At 38.0% G+C, this 19,563-nt stretch overlaps 2 protein-coding genes across 10 annotated transcripts in view; one reads left to right on the plus strand and one right to left on the minus strand.

Annotated features, from left to right (window-relative positions):
• The window catches only part of CTNNA3 (catenin alpha 3), a 396,734-nt gene that overhangs the window by 159,644 nt on the left and 217,527 nt on the right, over positions 1 to 19,563 (plus strand). The window lies entirely within an intron of this gene.
• Positions 1 to 19,563, minus strand: part of LRRTM3 (leucine rich repeat transmembrane neuronal 3) — a 78,521-nt gene that overhangs the window by 27,283 nt on the left and 31,675 nt on the right. Inside the window, exon 3 of one of the 4 annotated variants that reach the window (XM_039386775.1) lies at positions 19,068 to 19,118. The exons of 2 other annotated variants lie outside the window; for them this stretch is intronic. In XM_039386775.1, the coding sequence (XP_039242709.1) occupies positions 19,113 to 19,118 (6 nt within the window). In that variant the 3' untranslated portion in view covers positions 19,068 to 19,112. Of the gene's footprint in view, positions 1 to 10,304; positions 11,658 to 19,067; positions 19,119 to 19,563 lie in introns of those variants that run through there. One more of the 4 variants, XM_039386774.1, reaches the window with a different exon arrangement.

Genomic DNA, 19,563 nt, shown 5'->3' on the forward strand with positions numbered 1-19,563 from the left:
GTATTTTGGGTTTGTTCCAGTGTTAAAAGGAAGGTTTACATGAGGATGGGGAGTGGGGCTTTTCCAGGTCATTAGCTTAAACACAAGGGAGAAAATATTTCCTTTTATTATAAGGGTTAGTATTTAGCATCACTTTTACATTGTGTGTGCCATCAAACACTGTGGCTATTCAATGAATTTTGAGTTAAAATCTGATCAACCCATCTAAAAGAAGTTGTGTGGACAGGGAACATGTAAATTCAGAAGTGACAGGCCCAGCAAATCTTGAGAGCACTTATATATTTACATAGTATATTGTCCCTTATGTTGAAAGAATAATCCTTATCACTCCAGAATAATTTTTATGCCTAAAAATGTTTGCTTCCCTATTCTCTAATAAAGCCATCATTTTTGTCACATACTTTTAATAAAACTAGAGCTGTAAAGTCATTGCTGTGAATTTATGTTCTGAGTTCACATATAAGCACAGAGTATTAAGGATGTTGCATTTCTCTGCTCTAAAAGGGGCAAGAACCAAGTCTGTGAAGTCTAACACAAAAATAGAGCAATAAAAAAGTCTGGGAAAAGTACAGTTTCAAATAATTACCAAAGGAGCTTTTAGGAGGGAAACAGGACATGCCTTTTGAGGAGAAAGTGAGTTTGAAAGGCTCCAGCAATATGAATTATCACGCATTCCTGGATAATACATCCCACCAAAATCCAATTTATCTAGTCTGATGCTGTTGGCAGTTAATCCCAAAGAAGCACCTAAAGCACACTGGGACAGGTGAAACGATAAACCAGGAGAGTGTCCAGACCTGCCAGAGGAGCTTCTGTAAGAGCCTCAGGCAGAGATCAGGGGGAGATTTCTCCCCTGCCCACTTGTTTAGATAATCCTGCTTGGTGCTTACACAACATCTTGGTGATGGAGAGTTTTTCTTAATTTCACAACTGCAGAAAATGTTACTTCATATCACCAGAAAGGTTGGAAAACAAGACTTGTTCATTCTGTAGATAAGAACAGGATAAATCCTGACTTGAAGGGGTTTGTATCAGGTAATAGCATTGTAGAGGGTGGATATTTTTGCTACCTGCTTGAGTTACCTTCTCTTGCTTTTTTTCTTTTTTTTTTTTCTTTTTTTTTCTTTCTTTCTTTCTTTCTTACTTCCTGTGCCCCCCAAAAGATGGGTACTTGGTAATTGTGCTTTCAGGAAATTTAAAGATGTATTTAATATTAGTAGAATTAGACTTGATTTGCAAAATCTGCATCCAGATCATAATATCTTACATCTCAGAATTCCGTAACTTTTTGTTATTTGTTATTTTGTTATTTGTATTGTAACTTTTTAGAAACAGTGCTTGGGATCTGCAAATGGGCCCAGAATTCAAATGTCAACAAAGTAAACATATTTCTGTGCCTGTTTGTAATTATGATGGATGCAGAGTTGATTTCCTAGGGAGGTCTCTAACAGCAGCTGCGGACAAAATAATTTGCTTGTTACCTCCTTGTACCTCACCTCCTTTGAAAGTGGCTCTTTGTCATTTTATGGCACTGGTGAGTAAGTGCTGCTGAGTCAATGCTTGATGAGTTTCCAGCTGGTCCTGTGTGAGTAATTTATTGAAATGCCAAGCAATCCAATTAGATTTTCAGAGTATTACGACTTCACTAGAACTGCAGTGTGGTGCTGTCGTCATGGTGCCATCCCCAAAGACTCTGATGGCCGGTGACTACTCTGAGGTCACCTCCTCAGACTGGCAGTGACATCATTTGGCCATAGCACAGCACTCCCTCTGGATTTTCATTGCCTTCTGCAAGCAGCACCACCAACGACTTCCATTAATACCAGTCTGAAACTATGGTGACAAGAAATATTGCAGAGGCAATTTTGTCAAGAACGTAGGAAAAGTTTGCTTTTACTGCAGAGGCAATATTTTGCAAAGAAAGTTACCAGTAGAATAATTCTCTTCTAAAATTTCTAAAATACTGGTACGTGGTCTAAGCATCTGCATATTGATGTATGTTTGATTTTTATTTTAAAAAAGTCTGCAATTGATGTGACAGGAAAAACAAAGCGTTCCTTAATCTGCCAAATGAAATTTTTGGAAATTGTAAATAGGTTTTATTTATGTACCTTTGCTGATGTTAGGACTCAGATTGTTTAATGTAGTTGATTCAAATGTCAAATTTTATTGGAAGTATTGATGTGGCCTGATTTTATAGCCTTTCATACCTTTTAGTCCTCACACCTGCTCTGGAACAGGTAAAAAATTGAAGATAGACCTGTTGTTTCTATAAAATGGCTGGGTGTGCACTGGGTAGTTCGATGGTTTAGACTTGTTTCATGAGGAGAGTGACTCTGCCTATGGTGCCTCTGGGAGAAAATGACCTCTTTCTTTCTACTTGTTAACCTTGTTCCAGGGTCTCCTCTGCTTTACAGAAGCTTGCAATATGGTACCAGATTAAATTACTATTACTTTTATCTTTCATGAGGCAAGAAGAGATATGGCTAATTATTGACTTCACTCAGCTTCCACTGTGCTAGAAACTGTCCCAGCTAATGGGCACAGTTGCAGGCTAGTACTGCTTTTGTTAGAGGAGCTCCTGGAGAAGGCCCTGGCTACACCTGAGCAGTTGAAACGTTCCTGGAGCACATCCTCTGGTTTGCTTTGATGCAAAAGAAGTGCAGTTTGCTTTGAGACCCTTATGCAATGCCTGCCAAAATGGGGTATGTTCCTCAAGTGCCTGTCTGAATGCACTGGGAGATGGATATGTTCAAATGAGTAAGGTGGAGATTCCCAAGCATTCAAACTGTTCATTTTGTCAGATGTACTAAAATTATTTTTCCTCAAGCAGTCCAGTAGTCCACAGTTACAGTTCAGTGGATGTGGGGATGGCAACCTCTCAGTAGACGTAGGGTCAGCACAGATGGGAGGTGTAGGGACTACAAATAATGCGAAGTGGCTGTATTGCTGGTAATGAATAAGCTTCATGATTCCCTTGGCTTCTGGTTTGCCATTGGGTATTTTTTAAATGGGAGTACCTTAAGTGCCTTAAGTATTTACTGTGAGCTATCTGAAAGCTACAACACCTTCCATAAACAAGAGAGTTTAAAACTCAGTGAATTCAGGAAAGCCATCAGTTCCCCTGCTTTCAGGCTTCTATATAATCCTGACGCTCCCTGGAGAAGTGTTAAAGCATTACAGAGTGGAATATTTGGCTTCCACATTGCCTTAGGAATATATAATGACAAAGGCTTGTCATTCATCTCCTGAAATCCCTGAGAATAAAAACAAATTTCATGTTAGCATAACTTCTTTAACAACACAGTCAAGAAAGCAGCTGGGGCACATTTCACCTTTAGGGAGTTTGGTAAATGAAAGTAGTGCCATAAAATCTATTCTGACTCTTCTCTGGTAATCAATGATCCACTGTAGAAAGCGTAACGGTGACCTTAAGCATTCCGTGTCCAAAAGGGAATGTAGAACAAATGTGTGCCAAAGGCAGTGTCTCACTGCAGGACTGTCACAAGTTTGCTGGGCTCTCTTGTTAGCTCTGCTCTTGGTTTCTGTTAGAAGGGGACTTTTTCGGGACAAGAAAAGGGTCTGTATATCTACCCCTTGGTAGTTGGTTGGTTAAATCTTGTGATGGCCAAAGAGCTCTGCTTCTGGAATCTTAGGAGAGATGCCTTAAAAATAACTCAGTAAGCATTTCCTGTATGTATCAAAGTGAAATTTGGCACAGCATCAGAGCTTTGTCAGAGCTTTGACGTTTCCCATAATCCAGAACATGTAACCAGAATGCTGTTTGATGTGAATATGAGGTTAATTAAGCAAACCTGGGGAAGTAGGTCAGCCTAAAATCCTGCATGGTTAATCCAGTTGCATGATACTCTCAAATGTTGCCTGGGCAAAAAAATACTTTATCTAAGGATAAAGACTTGTGGAATGTCGCTTTGCTGAGTCCAGCTTTTGATTCCCATACAAAGAGCTCTAGACCTGCTTCTACCAACCAAGTAACCTACACCGATAATTTTTAGGAGTTCCTTCAGAATACAGTGTGTTAGAATGACTTGGGTATTTCTGAGATGTCCTCCTCCTTTGTTGCCTGACTCCCCTTTATTCCCTGTATGCCCAGACATGTAGAAGTTGCCAACAGAAGACAGTGTCTGTTCTTGTGATCCCGTCAGGGCTGTGTTGATACAGAGCCACACCAGACGAGTCTCAGGAAGGGTTCTGTACCATGTGGTGCTTTGGGATAAACACAACATAAATCTGGAGGTTCCTTTTTTTTTCCCCACGCCACTTCAGGTTATTGTTGAAACCCATGTTTCTTCCCTTTTCTTTTACTAATTTTGTTGTAGGACCTCATCTTCCTGCTGTTAGAAGTACTTTAGTTTCTGATTATAATGTTGTAGGGTCAATATAAACACATTTTGCTGCCTTTCAGTTTAAATTAACCTTCTTTTTCTCTGGGGTTTATTTACTGAGATATACCTAATTTTCTCCTTTGTCCTTAATTTTTGTATCCTAAAAATCCAAGCTGTTCTTTTCCTTTCATCCACCCTATTGTTTGTCGTAAAGGTTCTTCTCTCCATCAGAGACTCACTATGAATCTCTTTCTCAAATATTGCTGAACAGCCTCATGTATTATCCAAGAGAAATTACTTGTACCTTTTATAATAATGTTGACACCTCTCTTTCTTCGCTGAAAATGACTCAATTGACATGTTTAGAATCAGGTTCACCTTTTTGAAAGCCATATTGTGTTACTCCTTCATATTAAAGTTGGAATTGATGAATACATTAATATTTTTCCCCTGTTGTTATTTCCAGTGAATAAGCCCATTGTTTACAGAAAAAAATTGTCTCTAAATGCATGACTGTATTATTTCCCATCAATTTTAATATTTCTCCTTCTACTGCAGTCTTCTCTGACATCTCCCTCTTTCAGTGTAATACTTCAGTCCCCCTCTGTTGATGATACTGCATAAATTTGTGTATCATCAAATTTCATTGGTATAATTTTACTTTTTTTTTTTGTTAAGATCATTAATGAAAATGCTGAGAGAATTCATTTATAATCTCTCACCAGGCCTTTACTTTCTCTTCAAACACTGAATTTTTTCTTCTCTTTTAACTAGCTCCTTATCCACCATAGAATTCTTGTTGCTAATTGCCATCTCTTCATCAAAACTAGTAGTTTCTCTAGTTTCTTGTTTTATCAAAGTTGAAGTGGTGTATCTTTGAGGGGAAGAAGTTTCAGAGCTGAAATGTGGAATGGAAGAGTAGAAGTCTTTCACAAGAATGAGGATCAGAAATTAGGAAGTTAATTCTGGAACATGACAAGGCAACAGTGTCATCAGAGTGAGTTTGATAGACTCAGGGAACATTTTAGAAGAAATTATAAGTGCATATATGTTTGGGGCAAGGGGAGTAATACAATCCCTTGAAGAGGGAATCAGCTGACACACAGGGAATGCAATTTTCCCACAAAATTGATTTATGTTTTCTGTGATTCAGGAGCCAGCACCGCATCTTTAGAGTGGCTGATAAAGTTCGGTTATGGGTACTGCTTTTGCAATTGTACCTCGTTAAACCCTTTGCTCTTAACTGATACCTCTGGTAGGAAATCAGGCTGAAAAGAAGCTAATTGTCTTGGAATCACAGAGTTCAGGAATCAGAACTGCTTCTTTTCTTGGAAAATGCAACAAATTTGTTGCTAATGACTGACTTAGTTCTCTTGTCTTTGATGTTGTGCAGTTAAAGCAGGTCTAAGTGCTATAACTATATTCAGTGTGAAAATGACTCTTTTATACTGGGAGTATTTAAGTAATTAGAAGTAGCTGCATTATAATTCAATTAAGGGAAGCACAAGATCATAGTCACATTTTAATCTATATACAGGCATCCTGGCCAAGGTAAATGTTGGGATAATCCGAGGGAAGAAAGCTGGCAAAAGGCCATTTGAATTATGAAACTGTAGGTCTTAGAAAGCTTGGAAAATTTAAATGCATAAGAAGCTCTTTGAAATCCAGTGGGTGGGATTCTTATTGTTAGTGGCCATGTCTAAGCAATCTGTCTCAGGCACCTGCTTCTAGAATGTTTTTTTTTTTTGTCATTATTTCTTTACTCCTTTCTTTTCCCACCCCAAAGCAGCGTGCTCGCATCAGTTCAAAAGGTTTCCCCAGCCCCAGCAAATGTCACAGCTGGCAGGGGCTCCCAGAGCTGCTTTGCAGTTTTAAGAGCTTCTCTTGCTTGCAGGGAGTTGTAAATAGCACCTAAAAATATCCTTCCAGCTGGAAGCCTTCACGCAGGTCTCCCTCCCTCTGCAAGAACCTCAGTGGGCACACAGGGTGTGTGTGTGTGTGTGTAGCATACAGGAGGTTGGATTTATTTTATGGCTTTACCCATTCATTTCAAAAGTTGGTGTTATAAAAAAATAACCAGATGCTAATTTTATGATGAACCAGCATCCTTAAGTATAGGTTTTGGTCCAGGTGAGCACTTACATGTGTCTGAATGTAATAGTATCTAAATCTATGATCCTCCCTTGCTCGTCCTATCTTTGTGATAAATCTGATGTAATGGTCTAAACCTCAAGTCACTGGGCTTTTTATCTGACTGTTAACATCACATCAAGAAATGATGCAACTTTTTACTCCTGAAGCTGTCTCAGTCTGGTGGCTCATTGCATCCCCAGATCACACTGAGTGGCCATGAGCTGTACCTTCTTTCTGTCTTCTGCTCGTCCTATTTCTTACACAGTTGGTAAGAAACTTCCATATTGGAAGGCTGAGCTTATTTTATAACATTCATTACACAGATGAGGGCAGAAGCTGTACCCTGATTACATTTATTAAATAGAGACAGTGCATTTAGATACGAATAGGACAGTAAGAATCCAAAAGAAAATTATAAATACTGTAATTTATCCTCTTTGAACTTTAGTGGGAACATGAACAAGCTGTATAACATTTTGACATATCAAACCTATCCTTTCTGTATAAAAATACTTAACCACTGTAACATTAGAGAGAAATGTGACATAAGACTGAGCTTTTAACACATTGTCATGTCCTAAATGCATCCTGACTGGCTTAGCCATTCCTTTGTTCTGGTTTCCATGTCTCCTACAGAAAGCATGACTTCCAACAACTGGAGGAGAAGGAAGCACACTAAGAATGCATAAAGGGTATTAGTAAAGTTAATTTTCAAATACTCACGATGAGTTTCTTGGCTGTCAGCTACTTCCATTAGGCAAAAACCTGGTGAATTCCAATTTGTGCCGCCACAAAAATGCTGAAATGTGTCTACTGATGCATTATTAAATCTCTAGGGCCAAGTTCTCTGCCAGTGTAAAAGTACCACTGATGACATTTACAGCATCCAAAGATTTGGCCTGTTATTTGTGAGTTTCTTAGGATTTAATTTCTTGTGTTGGCACTATAATTTATTTGGGAGACTAAGACACCGAAATACAGAATTTTATTATAAGGAAATACTGATAGATACCTATTCAATCTCAGAATTATTTTAATATCATTGAAAACTAGTGATTGCTATCATGAGGGAAGTATTGGGTAAGAAGATAAAGAAGTGACTAGTAAAATCCAGTCAGTAATCTGAAACAGGTAGTACTTACCAAGGCTTTCAGTGTCTTTTGCTGTTATCAGATGGAGGTAGCATAAAGTACTAATGGACTACTGCCCTAATTAAGATCCTAAAGAACTGAAATAGGACAGTGCTAAAAATTGCAGAATGATGGATTAAACTTATTACTTTGAAAATGCTGCTAATTCTGCTTACAGCACAGAAAGTGTTTTTCCTGGTATTTTCTTTAGGCAGCAAAGACTTTGAGCCTTTTTAGCTTCCAGCATTTCTGTCTCACATTTTCTGCTCAATTGCATTGGTTAGTCTTGGATACTTGCCTTGAATTCTTTGGGCTTACATTGTGGGGTTTTTTTGGAGCGGTCAAGAAGAGAGTAATGCTAAATGTTATAACTGGTTTTGGAAGAAAATGAAGGCGCAGGTGCTGTATTTTATTTTATCATCTCCTAATTTTAGAGTTTGCTGCAATGACTTGCTTGGCCCTATTAAGAATCAATTATAAAATTCGTTGTAGGGACTGAGTTACTTATGACTTATGGTTATGATTTCCATTACTCTAGTGCTGAGGGACTTGCTTGGCCCTGGGGAGCTTGGTTGTAGAGTTATCTGGTACATCTAGACAACAACACCTTTTTATTTATCTCTTGCTGTATTCCCAAATCTAACACCTTTTAAACCTGTGATGCTCAGCGAGGCAGTGATTGCTTGTACTGCAAACAGGCCCAGAATGAGATATGAGCAGGGATTTGTTCCCTGGAGTGAGTCTCCTGGTGCAAAGGAAGCTCCAGCTGTTGAAAACCCCTCGTGTTCGGGTGCTGTTTGAGAGGGAGAAAAAGCAGCATTGCCAGGTTGTACTTTCTGGACTAAATGGACAGAGAGATTTAATCAGAATTAATGTTCCTGTATCCATCCTCCTGCTAGCCCTAATATTTACTGCCCACGAACAGTGCTAATAAAAGTCTGGCAGCACTGCTCGTTCTGAAATCATGTTTCCTGTCATTTTTTTTTTTCATTTTAACTTTTCTAGATCAACAACAGTCTTAAGAAATAGCAATGAATAGCAATAATTTATTCATGAATGGTGAAACATTTAGGATCCACTGGAGAGGCATTTTTGGAAAACACACGCCACAACATCAGAGGTTAAGACTCCTGAGTATTCACTGAGCTTTATGGGAATGTATGAACGAGACCTGCCCGCCCTTGTTCATTAGTATCACTGCTTTGGTTTGATAAAGACCATGTTTTATATCCCCATTTGCTATGCACCAAAGCTGTTCTTCTACTAGTGATATGCTGCCAGCACTGAGTCTTTCAAACTCTCACTTCAAAGGTGGAATTATTGCAGATGAGCTGGTCTGGTGTTTAGTGGTTGATACAGCATACAATCCTACACCTATATTATCCTGGAATTTAGCTATAAAATCTCAGCTAATCGAAGAAAGTGGCAGTTCAGTGACTCTTTATATTGAGTTACATTATCATAAACAGGGAAACAATTTGTTTAGGTGAAGGGACACGTTTCCTTTTTCACAGCATTGCCTGGGTTTACAAAGGGTCAGTAAAACTGGTGGGATTTCTGAGTTTGGCCAGTCCAGTGCAGAGGGTATGAGCTGCAGGAAACCTGTTTTTTTTCCTGATAGAAGTTAAATTTATGCTTCTCTGCAATAGGTTGAGAATTAAGTGGTTCCTTACCTTTTTTTTGCAGTCTTTTAATGCTGAGTTGTCTGTTGGCTTAAAATATATTTGATTTTTATCACCCATGGAAATGAGCATAACTGAAGAAAAAAGGCCTGCTAGGAATAAGTTGGCACCTCTTTTTATGCAGTGTTAAATAAAATGAATAGAAAGGTTTTCTTAACCTCATGCTCTTCAGAAGTGTTTTGAGCCTTTAACTTACTGGCATGATTCCACGTATCTCTACTTTCTTACGTTACTTTTCTCGTGTCACTCCTAAAATTATCATGTCAAAATCAACGTTAAATTGAAGAATTGTATCCACTGAAGACAGAACTTCATGTGTCTTTTGTGCACAATGAAAATACGTGTAGAAATTGCTTTCTCTGACCTTAAGCCATTTTTCATTTTTTGAGATCATGTGAAAGAACTTAATCTAAATGAGATTTTCAGCTTCAGTTTTTCCAGAGTATTCTTCTCAACATCAATCATGATGTGTAAGGCTGAAAATACTGGTCTAGTACCCTTTCTAATGAGCTATGTGTGACAGTATTCATTTTTCTTTGTTAACAGGAAATGCAAAGTGATGTTAAGGACCAAATTATAAAATTCACAGTAGGGACTGAGTTACTTATGACTTATGATTATGATTTCCATTACTCTAGTGCTGAGAGAACACCAGATCAGTAGACATCTTGTTATCCTAAATGTAGCAGAGAAAAGAATTTTCAGGGATGCCTTTTGCTTTGTTGCTTGTATGAAGCTCTGACAATTTGTTGGAAATGTTTGGAACTGGACTGTACAAAATCACAGTATAAGTTTGGGAAAAGGAGATGAGAAATGAATACATTTAAAATTTATTTTTTTCACCTCAATTTTGGGATCTTTACTGTTTGCTCATTTCAGATTTTCAGTCTCTTCCTCACAGCCAAGAGAGCAAGATTGGGATTTTTTTGCGTTTTTTTTTTTTTTTTTTTTTTTTTTTTTTTTTTTTTGTGGTTTTGTGTGTTTTGGGTTGTTTGTTTGATTTTTTGGGTTTTTTTGAGTTGTTTTTTTTTTTTAGTACCATGGAACTCACTTTTCTCACCATTATATGCTGGGAAAACACGCACACAGCAAAATCACAAGAGGTGGGAGGCTCGATTCTGGTTCTACAAAGATAACAGATATTGCTGAAATGTTTGCAATACTCATGCTTAGGATAAGGGCAGTTTGGATGCTGCTTAGTTATGGAAAAGGAACTATATTGTGTTGGGTTTGGGCATCACTCTTAGGATGTAAATACACTGCAGAAATAAGAGGCCTAGAAAATAATAGCTGTGAGGAAAGATGGAAAGAGTTGGACTTGCTAAGTCTGGAAACAAGAAGATGAAAAGCAATGAAACAGTTTTTCAGTCCATAAAATACCATTGAACTTGCTCATTGCCTTCAGAAGAAGATGTGTTCTAGCAGTTTGAATTTAACCCTTGAACTCAAAGTGCCAGACTTCAAACCTCAAACTAAGATATGAGACTCTTTGCAGCCTTATGCAGGTGAGGTAGGAAAAAGAATTACATATTTGGTTGTTTCCATTTTAGTATTCTGTTTCTGAGATGCATAAGACCATGTTTTGAGGTTGTTAATGCTAATATTTTTAACTGAAAGAATGAGAATATTTTTAACTAAAAGTCCTCGGTCTTTGGGCAAACCCTTGATTGTCTCATGCTGGATTCCAGAATAATGATGGAGAGTTTGGGCAGGCAAGATGGGTATCGAGATAGCCTGAAGGCTGCAATTTAGTCTTCTAAACTTCAGTGCATGTGCTGTCACTGCCACATGGAATGTCAGTCAATATTATCTCATTTTCACCCAAAGAGCTCATGGCCTTATACTGTGGCTGTCATAGAGTTAACAGAGCGAAGTTGCTTCCTGCAAAGACTGACAGATACAGACCGTCAAAAGATGAAGCTGTGAATGAAATTCCAATGGAGGTTCATCTTCAGATGCCTCAAGTGTTGCTTAATTTAAACTCCAAGAAATAAATAACCAATCTTCATCCCCTGTCTAGCAGCAGAGCTCCACTAATACTAAGGAAACTGCCTTAATTTAAATGTGCTGAGGATATGGCTGTGAATTGTTTGAAAGAGTCAGAAATAGGTCTTATTCTAAAGTTGCTTTTGATTAAAATATCTGTTGTGTGAGCAGTTCCTCATCTGATGTGCTGGGTGCCTTGAACCTAAGTGGCATTTCTTGGCCCCTTTCCTCCTTTTTTCACAAGGGCATGTACCAGTAATGATGTCCGTGGGGAAAAAAGTCACGGAGAGTTGCAGGCAGCACGATGTCACAGGGCTGAATTTGGATCTGGATCCAGCTTTGCTGGTGCTGGTAGTGTGATACATCAGCACGGTTTCCATCTGAAATGATCAGAAATGCATGTTTTGGGATGGGGATACTGAAATATGGCCAGTGCCTCTGCCATATTGGGAAGTTTGCCCCGGGTGCTTTCCGTGCTGGTTACAGGTCATCTTCAGTGACAAGTCCTCCCTCACAAACATCTCCAGAATGACTTGCTGACAATATATGCCTGAGTCAATCCAGTCCCACTGAGTCAAGAACTGTAATACTTTAAAGTGACTCATGCACAGTAATTTAGAGGGTGGCTGCCTACAATTTCCAGGTGCCATCAATCTCCTTGGTAAGATAATTTCCTGCCGTCATATATATGGAGGAGGAAAGGATACACCATGAATTTCTAATGATGGGAATGGTACTTAGCCTTTAGATAGTGTTTTTAGCCTTCCAGAAGTTTACAAGTGTGCCTTAATGTTCATCATATCCTGCAAAAGTTGTTAAATATTTATTAGTATTCCCATTTTTGAGAGGAGAGAAATTGAAGGAAAGAAGTTAGATAACTTCCCAAGACTTTGGAAAAATTCATGGGAGTAAATTTCAATCCTGTGCCTTGACCATGTATCCCTTTTTTTTCCTCAAATGCTTGTGTTTATCCCACTGTTTCCAAGTGTAAAAGACTGTATTTACTATGCAGTGTCAGAGGGGGTGCTGACTATTAGAATAAGGAAATAATTGCTCTGGGACATTTTTTAGAAATTCCTAAGCTAAGAATTTAAAAACTTGTGACAAATGTTCCCGAATGGTCCTTAATGTAATCATGGGATATTTAAGTGGTTACAGGAGATATTAAGTGGTTCACTCACTGGGAGACACAAAGAAATCTTCAAAAGTCCTTCAGCCACAGGAAAGAAGTGATGTGACCACTCGGATGAAATCCTACTCAATTCATTGCTGTGATTTTTCCATTAGTTCAGTGAACTAAAATGAAAATCTTGAAGGTAGACTTGCAGAATTTAAAAAAAAAAAATACTTGTTTTGTTTTTTGTCTGCCAGCCATTGTTTTTAACTTTTATATAATGTGAAACAGAAATACAACTGAAGGCTGCAGATTCAGGAGGTTTCTTTTGATGCAGGGGGGTCTGACAGGGAATTCAAGAATTGAAACCATTGATATTTGTTTAGAAACCCCCGATGCCTATCAAAAATATGTTTTATTCATAGAAGACAATTCATAAAAGGTCAAAAAAATAGGAGAAAGCTTATTAACTCCATTCTCTTAACTAGAACTTGGCACAGTTGAATAGAAGTGCCATCTAATTACAGGACACTTTTTTAATATGTACTGATCTAAAAGCTTTATTTTAGTCAGCATGTTTTTTTTTTAAAATTTCCTTAATATCTTTGTTCAATGCAAAAAATTAATTTGTAATTCTAAGAATATTTTTAAAATAAGAAAATATTGAGTCCTTTTAAATTTTTTCACTGTTAGCCTACTCGTGGCCGGTTTCTGAAGTTTTTAGGGATCTAAAATAGGGTGAAAATATTTTCACAGCTCCGTTTTTCTAGCAGTTAAATTTCATTTCATTTCAAATTGCTTTAATGGGAAGCATTGTAAGATTCAAAGGTTTTAAGCCTGTCCTGTAGAACTGATGCTTCTAATGACACAAATTGTTGTGCCACCTCCTTATCTTTGCAAACTTAGCAACTACTACTGAAGTATGTGTGGAAAACATCATTACCAGATGTTCAGTGTTGATGGCAATATTCATGCAGGCTCTCTCTCATATTCTGTTCCTAGAGTTCACAGAATTTGTAAGAATTTTATGTTTTCAAGAACTTTGCCTTCTACTAGATTAGGCCAAAATAGGTTAAAAACTAAGGAGAAAGGAGACAAATTGACACTTGCACATATCCAAGGTTGGAAAAACACGACTTCTGAAGGAAATTAGGCTTAAGAGATGGACTGTAAGTTGGAGAAACCTTCACAGCCCAAACACAGCTCTGCCCCTCTAAACATTCTCCCCTTCCCCCCCTCCTTTTTGGAAGTATTACAGGGGATGTGATAAGTAAATACAAGCTTAATATAACTGTTTACTAAAACTCTTGGGGAAAGTCTAGCAAAATATGCTTTCATAAATAAGCCAGAGCTAATTAAGAACCACTCAAAAAGCTAGCACAGGGGAAAGATGGGAGAAAATTAACGTGTGTGTGGTTAGAGAAGCATAATTCCAGCTGCAATGAGACAGAAACCTTATTGGGAGCTGGGTTCATCCATTCATTCCGGTCTTGGGTACTATCTTATTAAACAAATTATGGCATTAAATTTGATTGAACTCCTTGATAGAAATAATGGCAGCAGAATAAGACCTTTTGTGAGTAACTTGCAGCTAAAAATGAGTTAAATGTCTGATAAAAGTACTGTGTAATTATCAGAAAAATCAATCTTAATGCTTGTGTTTATTTTGCAAGTCAAAAGCAATGAGTTATATGAGAAATACCAAGGGGATAGTGATTACCTGTAATATTTCTGGATAAATATGCCTGTCATAAGATTGAGGTAGTTTTGATGTACTTTTAAATTGCATTAGGAAAGAAAAGGACACCTTTGGGGCTCTAGAGAGGCTTTCTTTTGGGCTTTCAGTGCTTGAAGTTACAGGGATATGTCAAACACAGGGGAGAGACTCTCAGGGGATTGTGTCTTCTACCATCCTCTGGCCTCATTCATTTCTGCAGTGATTTCAGAGCTACTCTGACTCGTATTTAGGTTTTCTGCTGCTGCTTTGATCTGAAATGTTTTATTCAGCCACAGCATTAGAGCAGCCTGGCTGCCATATGGATTCCTGTTTTTGGTGGGAAGCCTGTGCAGGCACAGCACTGTTCTGTGGGACCTGAGCTTTCCAGTGACAGCTTCTGCTGGCAGAGTCTCAGGAGCTGCTGAGCTGGGATTAACCAAGCCTTCCCTTTTCTTCTGGTTTAGGTACACGAGAAAGACTTACAGGACTGATCAAGGCCAGTTCTCTACTACAATTTATTTTCCCCATTACATAAAACAGAGTTTGGTTCTAGAAAGACCTGTGGCTGTTGGCTTGTGAAGTGAGAATTTAGGTAAGGAACAAGAAGTGGAACCATTCAGACGTTGTGAATAAAACAGTTATAGCAGTTTTGGCTGCAGTACCTCATAGTATGGACAAGTGGAGAACCGGTGTTTTGTCTTGATATAGGAAAAAATCCTAAATTACTAGCCCTGTTTGTGTTCTTGTCCAGGCAAAAACCAGCTAATTGTAGAATCTACATACATGCACTACAACAAAGACTGTTCTTCTCAGAGCATTTCTAAGACCTTTGGGCTGTGGAAGAGCAACATGGAATGCTGCTGGAGTAACCTAAGAACTGTATGAGGTGGACTGTCCTGTCCGTACGCTGCGGAGCCATGTTTCATTCAAATACTGTCTATTCATGTTTCTTTTAATCCAATATACTTGTTTAAATCCCTTGTTTTGAAAATTCTTCTCTATTTTCTTTCACAGTTTTTGTATTTCTAATCATGTTTTATATTCATGTTCTACGATTTTTGAGTACCAAAGTGCTTGTGAGTTCCGTGATTTCAGCGGGACCCCGAGGTGGCATTTCCAACCAGCTGGTAACAGAAATAGTATATGGAACAAGGGAGGAAAACTAAACTCATATAATCTGTTGCTTTTACACAATCTGCTTGCTGAATTAATTCCACTGACTGGCAGCAGGTGAAAGGAAGGTGAGAACATCAGAAAGGTTTGGTTAAATAACAAGCCTTAACTCCATTTTTCATTGTAATGATCAGGTTTAAAATCTGCCCATTATGTCTGGAGCCTGTGCTTTATACTGGGGACATGAGAAACCAGTCTGATTCCATCTGCTTTAGCGACTTGTGGGGTGGGAAATGGAAAAAAGGTAAGGTTATTGTAAGTTTTAGTACCTCAGAACTCCGTGATGTTGACCAATTTTTTTTTTCCCTGAGACCTCTTTACCATACAGGCTATCAAAGTGGACTCCACAACCAAGTGCCACACACATCACTTGTGCGAAATGTTGTCCTTTTGTAGCTTCCAGAAGCTAAATACCTTCCAGCCATATGTATTTGTACACAATAAAAGGTCATAGTCATCTCTGAACAGCTCTGCATGCCTAAAGCACTCGATACTGGATTCATTAATATTGCTGCCAAATTCCACACCATACTAGCTGCCACTGAACACTGCCATTTTTACAGAGAAGGGTGGGCCTTAAAAATGGAATTTATACCTGGTTTCAGGGAGATGCAAGTTAGGAAGAGTCTGTGTTATCCCTTGGCCGTGTTTCTTTCCCCTGCAGTGAGCACACAGTCTTGATTTATCCTGAAAGGTGGAGGAGCTTGACCTTTCGTAATTAGCTTTAGGTAGATTTTAAATGAGCTTGATGACATCATATCTGGCTACTTCTGCTTTTCCTGTATTTCTGAGGCATCTTTATTACTCATTATGCTCAATATGTGATTTGTAGTTTCTATATTTAGTGGCTTAGAATCTCTCTTTACTGGAATACATGATGATTTCACTGTTTGATCCAGGGGAGAGAAACTTCTAGGACGTTTTGTCATTACTTGGTCATGGAACCTCATTATTCACTTCTTTTGCATCTTCCTCTGTATCATTTATACAGCTACTGTTTGTGTTGTGCAAATCTGTGATTTTTTTTTTGTTGTTTGTTTTGTTTTGTGTGGTTTGTTTTTTTTTTTGTTTGTTTGTTTGTTTTTGTTTTTTTTGGTTTTTTTTTTAGTTTTTGTTTTTGTTTTTAAAGCCTGGTTTTCTACTTACACAGTCAAATTTGTAATCCCTTACATTGCTTTAGCCTACGACCACTTCATATTTTCGGTACCCTAATGTAGGAAGTATTAAAGTTGCATAGACCCTGGGATAAATTGTGTTTTTTATTTGTGGCTTGTAAGAAGCTTATGTATTCTTTGCCAACATCTGGCAACTCAGAAGCCTGGGTGGAACCAAATGGAAGTTGCTCTTAGCTACAAACTGTGCTTGCTTCAGTGCCTACCAGTGTGCTTTTACACAGTGGTCTTTCTACAGATCAGGCTTTCTTCCCTGGGTAGGAAAGAGGCAGTAAATACTATTGCTGTGAGAGAAGGCTGCAGAGAAAACTGCAAATGGAGTTTGAAGAAGTGCTTTCTGCTATCCAGCCTAAAGTTTTGATTGCAAATTACTGGATTTTTTTCCCTTGTTTTTATTTTTTTCCCCCATGTTTTGTTACTAATGATGTTGATTATTACTTCTTTTGCCACAAATTTTTATCAAGTGGGGGATTGTTCTGTGGTTTCCCTCAATCTTTTCCAAATTCAACTGATTCAGCACATCATAGGTAATTTTTTAACAATGTTTCTTCTAATTTTCTTTTCTCCAGATTATTTTACCTTTTTCTTTAATTTCCTGAATATGCAGTATCTGCAGCTGAATGCAGTGTATCAGCTCAGGTCAGTTGAGTGAAATAATTCTGCTAGACTTCCAGTGCTTTATATCAAATATCCTGGAGCCAATATTAATTGCTTGAAGGTAACTGTGGTCTCTGTTCTTTACTCCTCCAATTCCATTTTTTATATAATCATTCCCATCAGCGTTATTTTCAGGCATTCTTGAAAGTTTTTTTTATTCTTAAATGTAGGTGTGCCAGGTTAATTAGAGCTGTGGGGCAGAATTTTAAAGATGCTCCCATTCATCCACAGTTCTACTGAAATGTAATTAAGTAACAAATGTTACAGTGCCTTATACATAAAAAGTTTAGTGACCCATATCCATAGTACTCATGCACCATGAATTAGTTAGTTCTGATATCACTAACCCTTATTCCGACCTGTTTTCAGATGTTTTAAAATTCTTTTGGGTGAATTATTAGTGGGAAACATAGAATTTCAGAGCTATTTGTAATGGGAAATCAGCTTTTCAGATAGTTATTTTCTTTGGCTAATCAGAATTCCTCCCTTCCTTTCCCCACTGCTCTTTCCTGGCTCATTAGAAATCCCACAGAGAGAGGAGTAATGGTCTCTGACAGTGAAGCAAAGCTAAGGCACCATCCAATTCCCATGATAAAACACTGGCAAGTCTTTAATTAACTTTCATGGAAGTTATTTCAGAGTGAAAACAGTTTTCTCAAGTAATATCAGGAAGACTATTTCTCTAGACTAACAGCTTGAACTAGACCCAGTATTAGATTTTATCCAAGATTCCCACCGAAATTAATTGCATTTATTGTACTATATTACAGACTTGGGGATTTTTTTTCTGGTTGAGGGTTAATCAGCATGTTATCAATAAATACCTCTTAGCTCTGCTGGTTTGTACTGCTTAAATATAGTAGTATTTTAAAATTAAAAGTCACATTTCTTTTTGTATGAACAAAAGGCTTGCTTGCATGACAAATTCGAACCACTTTTTGAACGTGTCCTTGGGGTTCATTTTGCTTGCCTTTCTCTTGTGGTGGCATAAGAATTCTGTGACCTTTGGGCAGCAGCAGGAATGTTGTGTCCCTGACTTGAGTACAAATAGATATCACTCCTTCGCTTTCATCTCTACAGGAGAAAGATTACTCTGTGTACTCACTTACTAATTGGGCAGATATGACAGCGTGGAATTTTAAAGCATGAGAAATGAAGCTGTGACCGTGTCTGCTCCTTTGTTTGTTTATCCAGCCCCTGGCAGCAGGATCAATTCCAGGCTCCCCAGGGGTGCTTTTAGACTGCTAAGAGTTCTGCTGGGGAATATACTGTTTACAGGCAGTTTAGGGTTTCTCACCCAGCCTTCTTGGAAGCTCTGGGTTTCTGTGAAAGATGTGGAAGAATCCTACCTAAGCTGCTTTTTGGCAGAGGTTAATGGAATGAATGTTTTGCATTATTTTTGTAAATTAGGCCTCTATACACATCTTCATGTGCAAAGCTGTTTGCACGCTTTCCTCCTCATTTCCCATTGAAGAAAAGAATGGCTTTCTTCTCACAGCGAAGGAACAAATGAATTTTTCACTCATATTATTGCAGTTATCTTTTTCAACTCAGTGACATTTAAAAAGTTCCGTTTTTTATGAACATACTTCTAGGATATTCCATGGGGCGTGTTTAACCTGGGCAATGAAATGTTGCAGTAAGTATCTGTTAACACTGGTTGCATTACATTAAAAAAAACAGAAAGAAATGATCCTGTCATTTGTCATCAAGTGTAAAAGAGACACTGTGATAAATCGAGTTACCCGTTGAAAAGGCAGAGATAAGTCTTATTTTAATTCATGGCTAAATAATCATGTTAAGTGAAGATCGGTCAGCTCAGTGCAAGCCAGTTGTGAACAGAACTTGTTGGCTGTAAATTACTTCTGTCTATACTGTCTGGTGGATATATAAGAGTTCACAGGGTGTACACAGCGCTAGAAAATTCTACAGTAGTGTACAAAACTTTTCCACTTACTTCTTCCAACCATGTTTCAAGGATTCAGTAGTACCAGCCATCATTTCAGACCTATGGAGGTCAATATTTACAGCATTAGTTTTCTTTGAGTCACTAACTTGACCTTTATTGTAATAGGAAATGAAAAGGACAAGAATAATTCCTGGTGGTTAAGAAATGTGGGAAAATATTACTTTCTCTTCCATTCTTTAAGAGTAATCCTATTCCACTTCTCAGTAAAGCAGCCGTGTTAGGGACTGTACGTTATCAACTCTCAAAACCCATTTCATTAAATGGTCTTCTATAACTTTTTCATTTGTTCTCTGTGAAGCCCAAGAAACTGGTTTAGATGAGATTAGGTCGTGCTATAATTACTTCTATTATTCACAGTCCTACACCAAATTGTACTGGAATTAATAAAGTGAAAAGTCATCTTTCATACAGGCTTTATTTATAAAGTATTCTATGCCTACAGGATCGAGTACTTTCTCTTGCTATCTGCAATACCTCGTGAGAG

This window comes from Pipra filicauda, unplaced genomic scaffold (genome assembly GCF_003945595.2).
Source record: "Pipra filicauda isolate LSUMZ 115617 unplaced genomic scaffold, ASM394559v2 scaffold4_size7858003_pilon, whole genome shotgun sequence".
In the NCBI taxonomy this organism is placed as follows: domain Eukaryota; kingdom Metazoa; phylum Chordata; class Aves; order Passeriformes; family Pipridae; genus Pipra; species Pipra filicauda.